At 52.3% G+C, this 13305-nt stretch overlaps 1 protein-coding gene across 3 annotated transcripts in view; it reads right to left on the bottom strand.

Moving 5' to 3' along the window:
- The window catches only part of cep83 (centrosomal protein 83), a 51241-nt gene extending 38958 nt beyond the window's left edge, over positions 1-12283 (bottom strand). For 2 of the 3 annotated variants that reach the window (XM_059654710.1, XM_059654712.1), the window contains exons 1-3: positions 12001-12271; positions 5396-5680; positions 2493-2643 (exon numbers count right to left, since the gene is read on the bottom strand). In XM_059654710.1, the coding sequence (XP_059510693.1) occupies positions 2493-2643; positions 5396-5670 (426 nt within the window). In that variant the 5' untranslated portion in view covers positions 5671-5680; positions 12001-12271. Of the gene's footprint in view, positions 1-2492; positions 2644-5395; positions 5681-12000 lie in introns of all 3 variants that reach the window. The other variant, XM_059654711.1, reaches the window with a different exon arrangement.
- Positions 12284-13305: the final 1022 nt, after the last annotated feature.

The following is a 13305-nucleotide window of genomic DNA, read 5'->3' on the forward strand; positions in this document are numbered from 1 at the left end:
CTAAATTGACTGCAAGACTGCCTCTCTTTTCTTAGTTAACTTGTTGGTACCAACGTAGACCATGACCTCCAGCTTCCTTTCCCATAAGAATGTCCTGCATCTACTAACATCCTCTAATCTGGCACCCCAGGAGATATTGTTCTACCCTGGAGTCAGTGTACAGCCACAAACACTTGTCAATTTCCCTAACAAATCCTCTATCACTACTGTTCTTACATTCTTGTTCCGGCCTTCCTATATAGCTAGGCGAACTGTGGTGCCATAAGCTTGGCTCCTGCTGGGTTCCTCTGAAACACCATTGCCCGCGGCAGCATGGAAAACTAACTAGCAAGCAAAATTATCCGAGAGAATTTCTGCAACACTAGAACTATTGGATTGCTTGGCAATTATCCTTTCCCAATCCATGTGCAATATGACCATCGTCCTAAACATGCTATCTATGTTGTCCTGTCTCTCAGACCCACCACAATAACTGCAGTCACCATTCCAGCTCCAAAACCTGGAGCTCAAGTGTCAGCAGCCAGTGACATTTCCTGCACAAGCGTTCATTTAGATTACATCTAGTGTCCTTGACTTCCCAAATGCCATAAGATGGACATTTAAAGCTACTCTGCCATAACTCAAGCTTATAGATAATTTACTATAAACTGGAAATGAGCAAGTAGAGTGTAGAATTTCTCACCCCTACTCTCCAATCAGTTTCTTCTCCTGTGCATTCCAATCTGACACTTAAGACTGAGAATAAGAAACATTTCTGCAGGATAAAAGAGCTAAGCAAAAAGGCAAAGAATCACTACCTTCCCCTCTTCAACCAATTCCATTCTCTTATCAAATTTAGAGAATAAAAATATTAATGGAAGATTTTAAGCAAAACCAGTCTTTTCTAGTTACAAACATTGCCAGGCCTATGCTTTTGCAGCATCTTACTGGATCTCTTTCCAATCATCAGGATTTTGTCAAAAACATTTATCATGATAATTTTTATTTTCTAGTCATATTTCTTAAACAAGTATTGTTTAAGAACAGTGTAGCAGTTTCTACAGAAACACAGTTAGTTGGGATTTCTTCTAGGGCCCAAAGTTATAAACTGAATGTTTTACATGACTACAACTCAATCCACAAGTGGTTTATGAATTTCACTGCAAATAATCTTAAACACAACTACATTTGTGTTACCTTAAAGCAACGAAGACTTTTTAAACTTTAATTACCAATAAATTAGTGGGCAATTGATAGATAAATGACTCAACTGTGACACAGGAAAACATCAGGCATCACACAAAATGTGTGGTTGTATGAGTGGCAGCAAATTAACTACGCACATCATAAAACTTATTTGCTTGGTGCAGAAGCACAGGTGCAAGTCACTTAATACACTCTTCATTGCAATGTGAATCATCCCTTCAGCAAATGAGGAACATTCAATGGCACTTATTAACTTTCAAAAGAACACAACAAGGCTTTGGATTTACAGATTGTGCAATACAGCATTCAACTAGTTCTGGTTTTTGGCTTTGGCACTCTGCCCAAAGATCTATTACAAGTCTTGGCTAGTTGCGATCTTCTAGATTTACATTTTCCACGAAGTTTACTTAAAAAATAACTACTTTTCATGACCATAAGATATTAAAAGTATTTCAAAGGTGACAAAGTGCTTTCAAATTAGTAATGTAGGGAAATACAACAATCAATCTGGACAAAGTCCGATCAATGTTAGTTTCATAATCACCATATATAATCTGGGTTTATAGCTGCTCATTGTGGAGCATACTTCAAGACAATGGGGTGAAATTTCCCCCAGCTTTTCCTCAAAATACTTCGAGTGTTTCTCACATTCATCTCTGAGGAGGAGAGGGCTCTGTTTAAATATGCAAAGTTATCTTAATAAACAGCTCCATGAAAAATTCAAATATGGCACAGGGAGATCCATGTTTTGCTGTTTTTCTTACAACCTCAGTCATTTGTTATGGATCAGCCACCAGACTCTTCCCTGCTCAGATGGAATATCATCAACTTGAAGCAATATCTTTGATTCTCTCCCTGCAAACTTCCTATCCTGTGAATCTTCAGTGCATTTTCTTTATGCCATTTGAGAACTTTCAAAATAAAGTGGTTTTGGATGACCTGATACCACAAGAAGCTCCAGATAAATGTGCCTTGCCAGATTAGCAAGATATCATCCTCCTTGCACTTTACTCCATCTAGTTATCCACATTATTGATTGATGTTAAATGGTGACAATGCATCAAGGACTAGAATGATTTCTTGCCTGGGTAGCTGGGTCTCAGATTTTCCTAGTCTGCTCTCAGACACCTACTTCATCTCACTAAGTAAATGCATGCATTTCCTTCTTGCTTTCTCACACCTGAACAAGTTGGTCTTTTCAGACATCCCTATTATAATGTACAGTATAGTTGTTTTGCTGAACATTTACTTTCATTATCTAAACTTGTACAATTGGCATTTTGCTTTAAGCGAACTGTCAGCCTCACCTGCATTTTCAGTTCTTCATACTCCCTTGTTTTATCCAATAACTCCCCCCTCAGTTCAGCTAGAAGAAGTTGGAATTTCTCATGGGTGTTCTGTTTATCCACGAGTAGTCGTTTTAATTCATGCTGAGCTTTGGTATATTCATCCTGCAACCTGCATCAAGTAAAACTTAAACATTTTAACATTGGATCAGCAATCAGGTCTATGTTCACAAAACTTTGATAATTCCACCAGCCATTACAAAGAAACTGGTCCTACTACCCAAACATTCACTTAGCTGATATAATCTGTTTTATCACTGAATATTAGACTGTGCAAATCATCTCCAAGTAATTTTTCTTCAGAGTAAAAAATTGCAAAGTTCTTCACAATTCAGGCATCAACCTTGACATCTGTTGGTAATCCTTTTCCTGCATTCCCTCATCAGCCACATGCAGTTATATAGCACCTTTAACGCAACTTGCCCAGAAGCACAGTGGTATGTTATAAAACAAATTGGACTGAGTCACTGGGGACATATTAGGACAGGTAATAAAAAGCCAATTTAAAGGAGCTCCTTAAAGTAGGAAAGAGATGAGTGAGGTAGAAACGATTCGTGAGGAAATTGTAGAGCTTAGGACCCTGTTGAAGGTGTGGGCTCAAAAATCGGGGATGCTCAAAGGCCAGAAGTGATGTTTCAATGCCTAGATATCCTTGCTGTCGTACAAATAACAAAGGCTGTACCAAATTCATAATATAATTGCATTTTACATAAGTTTGAGGGAGAGAAAAATAGGTCTAAAACTACACTTTTTGAAAAGGATATTTTCCTTTACGTAGAACTTGAGGCTAGGGTATTGCTGTTTAAGAATAAGGGTCTGTCTATTTAAAACAGGGATTAGGACAGTTCTTTTCTTTCTGAAGGTTGAGCATCTTTGGAACTCTCTCCCTCGAAGAGCAGTGGAGGCAAAAACTTTAAATATCTTTAAGGTACAAGCAGAGAGATCTATGGTAAGCAAGTTGATAAAGATCATTAGGCAAGGGAGGAATATGGATAATAAAATGTGAGGCTGGATGAACACAGCAGGCCAAGCAGCATCTCAGGAGCACAAAAGCTGACGTTTCGGGCCTAGACCCTTCATCAGAGAGGGGGATGGGGGGAGGGAACTGGAATAAATAGGGAGAGAGGGGGAGGCGGACCGAAGATGGAGAGTAAAGAAGATAGGTGGAGAGGGTGTAGGTGGGGAGGGGATAGGTCAGTCCAGGGAAGACGGACAGGTCAAGGAGGTGGGATGAGGTTAGTAGGTAGCTGGGGGTGCGGCTTGGGGTGGGAGGAAGGGATGGGTGAGAGGAAGAACCGGTTAGGGAGGCAGAGACAGGTTGGACTGGTTTTGGGATGCAGTGGGTGGGGGGGAAGAGCTGGGCTGGTTGTGTGGTGCAGTGGGGGGAGGGGATGAACTGGGCTGGTTTAGGGATGCAGTGGGGGAAGGGGAGATTTTGAAACTGGTGAAGTCCACATTGATACCATATGGCTGCAGGGTTCCCAGGCGGAATATGAGTTGCTGTTCCTGCAACCTTCGGGTGGCATCATTGTGGCAGTGCAGGAGGCCCATGATGGACATGTCATCAAGAGAATGGGAGGGGGAGTGGAAATGGTTTGCGACTGGGAGGTGCAGTTGTTTGTTGCGAACTGAGCGGAGGTGTTCTGCATGGGTCTCCTGCACTGCCACAATGATGCCACCCGAAGGTTGCAGGAACAGCAACTCATATTCCGCCTGGGAACCCTGCAGCCATATGGTATCAATGTGGACTTCACCAGTTTCAAAATCTCCCCTTCCCCCACTGCATCCCTAAACCAGCCCAGTTCATCCCCTCCCCCCACTGCACCACACAACCAGCCCAGCTCTTCCCCCCCACCCACTGCATCCCAAAACCAGTCCAACCTGTCTCTGCCTCCCTAACCGGTTCTTCCTCTCACCCATCCCTTCCTCCCACCCCAAGCCGCACCCCCAGCTACCTACTAACCTCATCCCACCTCCTTGACCTGTCCGTCTTCCCTGGACTGACCTATCCCCTCCCTACCTCCCCACCTATACTCTCTCCACCTATCTTCTTTACTCTCCATCTTCGGTCCGCCTCCCCCTCTCTCCCTATTTATTCCAGTTCCCTCCCCCCATCCCCCTCTCTGATGAAGGGTCTAGGCCCGAAACGTCAGCTTTTGTGCTCCTGCGATGCTGCTTGGCCTGCTGTGTTCATTCAGCCTCACATTTTATTATCTTGGAATCTCCAGCATCTGCAGTTCCCATTATCTCTGGAGGAATATGGAGTTGAGTTTAAAATAGATCAGCAATGATTTCATGGAATGGCAGAATAGCCTTGAAGGTTGAGTGGTTTTCTGCGGTATTAATATGTGCGTGCGAATATGAAGATTAACTTTCAATTCCAGATTTAACAATTACCATTTACAGTGATGCAATGTGAACTCATGCATTGTGAGCAACGGCTTGGCCTCCAGATTACTAGTCCAATAACACTAACACTACATCTTCCCCTAGATTTTTTTCCTTTTGCTTGGTAATCATATTCTATAATCTCTCCCACATGCTTCAAGATCTGTTCCTTCCCTCCCCATTCATCCTTTTTAGTAATTATCTTAATGCGGTGTCAACCATATCTGTTAGCAATGGTAACAAGTAAATTAAACCTTGCTTTAACTATCTTGACCCAAGGATAGCAAATGCACAGATCTCTCCATGTAACTGATGTTCCTTTTCTTCTTCCGAACCTTCTCTAAGACTACGTCTCAGAATTGCTCTTCTAATCACAAGCCTGAAATGTCAATGCTCCTGTTCTCTCCAGAGCTCACTATTCCCAGATTTTTGCACTGGATTTAAACCATCTATAATTTTTTTTGCTTTCACAATACCTTGTGTGTTCTGCCTTCAGTGTCTGATAGTTAGTTTTGTGATGTTCACATCTCATTCGCTCATCAATTAACATCTTCTGCAGCTCTGCATCAGTCCCACATAAACCTGCTGCCACATTTAGTGGAGATGGCTGGTTAGGCAAAGCCTGCATTGCAGAATGCAGATGGCCAGAAGTCTGTGATCGAGCAGGAGGATTCGACAAACCAGGATACAGAGGACTCCCTTCTGAAGAATGCTCTCCAAGCGTGCAGGATTCCACTCTTCCTGAAGCCATCTGGTGACAACTGTCTCAAAAAAGGCATCAATATCAGTACTGTCAGCTCATCCCCTCCATTAACAGTCCCAAGAAGTAAGGCCTTTAAAGCTACTGGAGTCAAACATAATTATCAAAATAATGAAAAAAATGGTTAAAATGCCAAAATACAGCTATGTACTATATGGTAATGAGCTGTACAAGCTGTAACAGTTTGGTCTGAAACAAACACAAATTGCTGGCAAAACTCAGCAGGACCTTCAGCATCTGTGGGAAGAAAGGAGAGTTGATGTTTCAAGTACAACGATTCTTCCTCAGAAGTCAGTTTGGTCTCATTTAGCCCATAGCTAGTTTTGAAGAGTTGTCACTGGACTCTAATCATTAATTCCGTTTTCTCTCCACAGATGTTGCCAGACCTGCTGAATTTTATTAGCAACTTCTGTTTCTGTTTGATTTCCAGCATTCACAGTTCATCACTTGATTACAACCATGAGAGGAATTGTGATGCAATCGAGAGGGTGCACAGAAACTGCATACTAGCAGCGAATAAGGTTAAGGTAAGAGACTCTTTCAGATTCCTGTTACACTCTCCTGCAGAAAATTATGCACATAAGATCAAGTGAGCATATTACAGGCTTTGACTCTCTCAATAAAAAGCTGCATTTTCCTATCTGAGGTCAAGCAGAGATGGCCATTTCAGTAAATTACTAAATTTTGCTGTGACTTCACAGGAGGGCAAGATCTATTAGATCAAGCAACTGTACAAAAGATTCTTCAGTAATTACGAATTTTCTCCACAGCTTTTGCCAATGTTCCTGTGTATAAATGACTGCTGCTTTCACTTCACACTTAAACCCCATTATCAACTTCAGGAGCAGCTTAACAGCCCTAAGTTTGACTGCCACACACCAACATCTGTTTTCTGCACAGTCCATGCCACAATAAATGAGCACAGTAACTGCTCTCCAGTACACTAAACCACTGCAAGCCTCTCACAACCTGAAGATCTGATTGCAGCTTAAGAAATCTATTATGTGTATGTGCAGTTTTGATGTGATTATTTTACGTAGGTGAACTGAGGAAGATTTTACTTTATTCACACTTGGGATGTGGGTGCTACTGGTATTTAGGACGCATTCCAAGTGGTTGTGAGCTGCCTTCTTGAACCATTGCAATCCATTGGAGTAGGTGTACCCAGAACAACGGCAGGAAGGGAATCTCAGCAACAGAAGCGATGGTAATAGATTTCCAAGTTAAGATAGCTCGCGATTTGGAGGGGGACTTTCAGGTGGTGGGTGTTCCTGTGTGGTCATGAGCTTTCTGGACAATCAGGTTTGGCTTGTGAATGATAAAAACCTAGTACCTACTAGGGATGTGACAAACAGGAGATGAAATAGGCAATTCAGTCACTTGAGCCCTCTCCGCCACTCAATAACAGGTGATCTTGTGTGGTTTTGACTTCACATTCCCACCTGTCCTCAAAACCCTTCACTCCCTTGATCTAAAATCTAACAGCTTTCAATGCATTCAACCTCCGTTGTACACTGCTGTAGGGAAGGGAAGTACAAACACGAATAACCCTTGAAGAAATTCCTCATCTCCGTTATAAATGTGAGGCTGCTCATTCTTAACCTGCTGAGAGATGTTAAAAACTGCCAATGCTGGAGTCAGAGATAATATGGAGGTGGAGGAACACAGCAGGGCAGGCAGCATCAGAGGAGCAGTAAAACTGACGTTTTGGGTCAGGACCCTTCCTCAGAAATTTTTCTCTGCACTCTGAAAAACCTCCCTCAGAATACCTCTTTTTAATTCGTCATCTAAACTTCAAAAGGCCCAACATGTTCAACATTTCCATTAAGGCAATCCCTCAACTGCTGAAATCTCCTTGTGAACCAATGACAACGCTCTTCAGAGCAAAAAAAATTGGCATTCGAACAAATTGCTTTTAAAGGTCCAGTTGTGTAGGTTTCAACCAGAGAAAAATGAACAATTTAAAAGAACTGATCATTTTCTTTTCAACAACTATATCTAATGTGGCATTGTGTTAGTTTTCATTTTTTTCTGTACTTTCTTCAATCTGTTTTCAAATTAAGCATTCTGTCAACGTGCCTGAACGAAAACAGAAGTGAAACCACAGCATGGATGACCACAAGAAACTGAGATGACATGTCAATTGAATGGAGAATAACAGCATTTTGGAGTAACTGTTGCTCCTAAATCCAGGTCAATGTGCCCCAGTAATTAGACACACTGTCATAGAGTTGTACAGCACAGGAACAGGCCCTTTCGTCCACGCCGACCAGCTAGTCTAAAGTAATCTTCCACTCCCAGTTTCCCCATTTCTGCTCTCTTTACCATTTCCCTCGCTTCCCTCCCACTTTCTGATATTCACAATCCACGGTCTTTCCCCAATTTGCACCCCTCTACCTGTCAAACCCACCCCCCGCCAATTCCTCTGTAAACCCACACTCACTCTCTAACCTGCCCCCATGCCCCACTCCATAACCCAACCTTTCCTCACATATCCACGTCATCGTATCCTCTTCCTAACCTATTCAACACCGCCCCCCAACTCATGACTACTCCTCCCAAAGCCATCACATCACCTCCCATCACCACCCCCGACCCCTGCACACCACCCCCCTCGTCGCCTCTTCCACCCCATCGCCCACCACCCTTACCCCCCTGCCACCCACACCCCCACCCCCTCAGCCGCCCTGTCACCCACCCCTCCTCACCCGCTCACCACCACTGCCACCCCATTGCCCGGCCCTCCTCGCCGCCTCTGCCACCCTGTCGCCCGCCCCTCCTCGCCGCCTCTGCCACCCTGTCGCCCGCCCCTCCTCGCCACGTCTGCCACCCCGTCGCCCGCCCCTCCTCGCTGCCTCTGCCGCCCCTCCTCTCCGCCTCTGCCACCCCGTCGCCCACCCCTCCTCACCGCCTCTGCCACGCTGTCGCCCACCCCATTGACCACCCCTCCTCACCGCCTCTGCCACCCTGTTGCCCACCCCACCTTGACGCCTCTGCCAACACGTCGCCCAACCCATTGCCCGCCCCTCCTCGCCGCCTCTGCCACCCCATTGCCCGCCCCTCCTCACCTCTCCTCGCCACCTCTGCCACCCTGTCGCCCACCCCTCCTCTCAACCTCTGCCACCCCGTCGCCCACCCCTCCTCTCCGCCTCTGCCACCCCGTCACCCACCACTCCTCACCACCTCTGCCACCCTGTCGCCCACCCCATTGACCACCCCTCCTCACCGCCTCTGCCACCCTGTTGCCCAACCCATTGCCCACCCCTCCTCGCCGCCTCTGCCACGTCGCCCAACCCATTGCCCAGCCCTCCTCGCCACCTCTGCCAACCCGTCGCCCACCCCTCCTCTCAACCTCTGCCACCCCGTCGCCCACTCCTCCTCACCGCCTCTGCCACCCTGTCACCCAACCCATTGCCCACCCCTCCTCGCCGCCTGTGCCACCCCGTCGCCCACCCCTCCTCGCTGCCTCTGCCACCCCGTCGCCCACTTCTCCACGCCGCCTCTGCCACCCCGTCGCCCACCCCTCCTTGCTGCCTCTGCCACCCCGTCGCACACCCCTCCTCGCCGCCTCTGCCACCCCGTCGCACACCCCTCCTCGCCGCCTCTGCCACCCCGTCGCACACCCCTCCTCGCCGCCTCTGCCACCCCGTCGCCCACCACTCCTCGCCGCCTCTGCCACCCCGTCGCCCACCCCTCCTCACCCTCCACGCCGCCTCTGCCACCCCGTCGCCCACCCCTCCTCGCCACCTCTGCCACCCCGTCGCCTGCCCCTCCTCGCCGCCTCTGCCACCCCGTCGCCCGCCCCTCCTCGCCGCCTCTGCCAACCCGTCGCCCGCCCCTCCTCGCCACCTCTGCCACCCTGTCGCTCGCCGCCTCTGCCACCCCGTCGCCCACCCCTCCTCGCCACCTCTGCCACCCCGTCGCCTGCCCCTCCTCGCCGCCTCTGCCACCCCGTCGCCCGCCCCGTCGCCCGCCCCTCCTCGCCGCCTCTGCCAACCCGTCGCCCGCCCCTCCTCGCCACCTCTGCCACCCTGTCGCTCGCTGCCTCTGCCACCCCGTCGCCCACCCCTCCTCTCCGCCTCTGCCACCCCGTCACCCACCCCTCCTCACCGCCTCTGCCACCCTGTCGCCCACCCCAGTGACCACCCCTCCTCACTGCCTCTGCCACCCTGTCGCCCAACCCATTGCCCACCCCTCCTTGACGCCTCTGCCACCACGTCGCCCGACCCATTGCCGACGCCTCTGCCACCACGTCGCCCAACCCATTGCCCGCCCCTCCTCGCCACCTCTGCCACTCCGTCGCTCACCCCTCCTCACCGCCTCTGCCACCCCGTCGCCCACCCCTCCTCACCGCCTCTGGCACCCTGTCGCCCACCCCATTGACCACCCCTCCTCGCCGCCTCTGCCACCCCGTCGCCCAACCCATTGCCCAACCCTCCTTGCCGCCTCTGCCACCCCGTCGCCCACCCCTCCTCACCGCCTCTGCCACCCTGTCGCCCACCCCATTGACCACTCCTCCTCACCGCCTCTGCCACCCTGTCGCCCAACCCATTGCCCGCCCCTCCTCGTCGCCTCCGCCACCCCGTCGCCCAACCCATTGCCCGCCCCTCCTCGTCGCCTCCGCCACCCCGTCGCCCGCCCCTCCTCACCCCTCCTCGCCACCTCTGCCACTCTGTCGCTCACCCCTCCTCGCCACCTCTGCCACCCCGTCACCCACCCCTCCTCTCAACCTCTGCCACCCCGTCGCCCACCCTTCCTCTCAACCTCTGCCACCCCGTCGCCCACCCCTCCTCTCCGCCTCTGCCACCCCGTCGCCCACCCCTCCTCACCGCCTCTGCCACCCCGTCGCCCACCCCTCCTCACCGCCTCTGCCACCCCGTCGCCCACCCCTCCTCTCCGCCTCTGCCACCCCGTCGCCCACCCCTCCTCACTGCCTCTGCCACCCCGTCGCCCACCCCTCCTCACCGCCTCTGCCACCCTGTCGCCCACCCCATTGACCACCCCTCCTCGCCGTCTCTGCCACCCCGTCGCCCGCCCCTCCTCGCCACGTCTGCCACTCTGTCGCTCACCCCTCCTCGCCACCTCTGCCACCCCGTCACCCACCCCTCCTCTCAACCTCCGCCACCCCGTCGCCCGCCCCTCCTCGCCACCTCTGCCACTCTGTCGCTCACCCCTCCTCGCCACCTCTGCCACCCCGTCGCCCACCCCTCCTCTCAACCTCTGCCACCCCGTCGCCCACCCCTCCTCTCCGCCTCTGCCACCCCGTCGCCCACCCCTCCTCACCGCCTCTGCCACCCCGTCGCCCACCCCTCCTCACCGCCTCTGCCACCCCGTCGCCCACCCCTCCTCTCCGCCTCTGCCACCCCGTCGCCCACCCCTCCTCACTGCCTCTGCCACCCCGTCGCCCACCCCTCCTCACCGCCTCTGCCACCCTGTCGCCCACCCCATTGACCACCCCTCCTCGCCGTCTCTGCCACCCCGTCGCCCGCCCCTCCTCGCCACGTCTGCCACTCTGTCGCTCACCCCTCCTCGCCACCTCTGCCACCCCGTCACCCACCCCTCCTCTCAACCTCCGCCACCCCGTCGCCCGCCCCTCCTCGCCACCTCTGCCACTCTGTCGCTCACCCCTCCTCGCCACCTCTGCCACCCCGTCGCCCACCCCTCCTCTCAACCTCTGCCACCCCGTCGCCCACCCCTCCTCTCCGCCTCTGCCACCCCGTCGCCCACCCCTCCTCTCCGCCTCTGCCACCCCGTCGCCCACCCCTCCTCTCCGCCTCTGCCACCCCGTCGCCCACCCCTCCTCTCCGCCTCTGCCACCCCGTCGCCCACCCCTCCTCTCCGCCTCTGCCACCCCGTCGCCCACCCCTCCTCACCGCCTCTGCCACCCCGTCGCCCACCCCTCCTCACCGCCTCTGCCACCCTGTCGCCCACCCCTCCTCGCCGTCTCTGCCACCCTGTCGCCCACCCCATTGACCACCCCTCCTCTCCGCCTCTGCCACCCCGTCGCCCACCCCTCCTCTCCGCCTCTGCCACCCCGTCGCCCACCCCTCCTCTCCGCCTCTGCCACCCCGTCGCCCACCCCTCCTCACCGCCTCTGCCACCCTGTCGCCCACCCCATTGACCACCCCTCCTCGCCGTCTCTGCCACCCCGTCGCCCGCCCCTCCTCGCCACGTCTGCCACCCCCCCTCACCCCACACACCCCCCCCCATCACCTCCAACACCCCTCCCCTCTCCCAACCGCCATCCTCCTCCGTTACCACGGTAACGGTAACGGTAAACGCTCTCCGACGGCCGGGGCTCCGAAGGTTTTTTATACTGACCCCGTCACTGGGCCCTTTACCCCGGCCCTGATCTCCGGGGGCGGGGGGGGCTGCAGTTACCGCACCCTCGCTGGGGTCTGGTGTCTGTCTGGGCCGCGGAATGTTCCCGAATGCTCCCGCAGGCCCAGGCCCGAGCACCGGGCAATCGTCGCCGCCCTCACCGACCCCGCACTCACTCAGGGAGGGAGAGCCGCCACCATCTCCTCACAGGCCCGAGCCGGGATGGGAGAAAATTCCGCCCGTTCCCTGCCCGCCGCCGACAAGGCGATCCCGCTCCGCGCAGGCGCTCTGCCTCACAGGTCCCGGGAGGGGGAGGGGGAGAACAGGAAGATCCCAGAGGGACAGGCGGCGGCCCATCAGGAGGCTGGAGTGGACAGGGAGCTGCAACAGTGAGTGAGTGCACACACACACAGACAGATAGACACAGATACACACACACAGACACAGACACACACACACAGACACACACACAGAGACAGATAGACACACACAGACACAGATACACACACACAGATAGACACAGACACACACACACAGACACAGACACACACACACAGAGACAGATAGACACACACAGACACAGATACACACACACAGATAGACACAGACACACACACACAGACACAGACACACACACACAGAGACAGATAGACACACACAGACACAGATACACACACACACACACACACAGACAGATAGACACACACAGACACACACACACAGATAGACACACACACACACACACACACACACAGCTGTGAAACAGTAACCCTCACCACACTCACCTTAGTCTCAGCTTCAAGCTACACTCCACAGACTAGGGCCATAAAACTCTTTATTCCTCATGTACTTTCCTATAAAACCACCAAACACGACCAAGTGCACAACCGCAGGTGCCCTGCACTGTCACCGGTACCATCCTTTGGAAGAAATGTTAGGCCAGCAGTATGCTCACCTTCTCAGGGGGTTGGAAAGGTGCAGCGGCACCCATTTCAGGGACAAGAGGGAGAGTTTTCCCGTCTGGGGTGCCTTGGCCAGTATTTGTCCCTCACCTAGCATCACTGGGCCAGATTATTTGGTCATTGCCTCATTGCTGTTCATGGGAGCTTTGCCTGCTTTCCCTCATAAAATACGGCAACCTTTTTAAAAGTACTCCATTGGCTAAAACTTTGGGATGTGCTGAAATCATGAACAACTCAATCTTCGTAGAATCCCTACGGTGTGGAAAGAGGCCATTTGGCCCACCAAGTCTACACCACCCCTTTGAAGAGCATCTCACCCAGACCCATTCCCCTACGCCTGCAT

This window comes from Stegostoma tigrinum, chromosome 25 (genome assembly GCF_030684315.1).
Source record: "Stegostoma tigrinum isolate sSteTig4 chromosome 25, sSteTig4.hap1, whole genome shotgun sequence".
Lineage (NCBI taxonomy): Eukaryota > Metazoa > Chordata > Chondrichthyes > Orectolobiformes > Stegostomatidae > Stegostoma > Stegostoma tigrinum.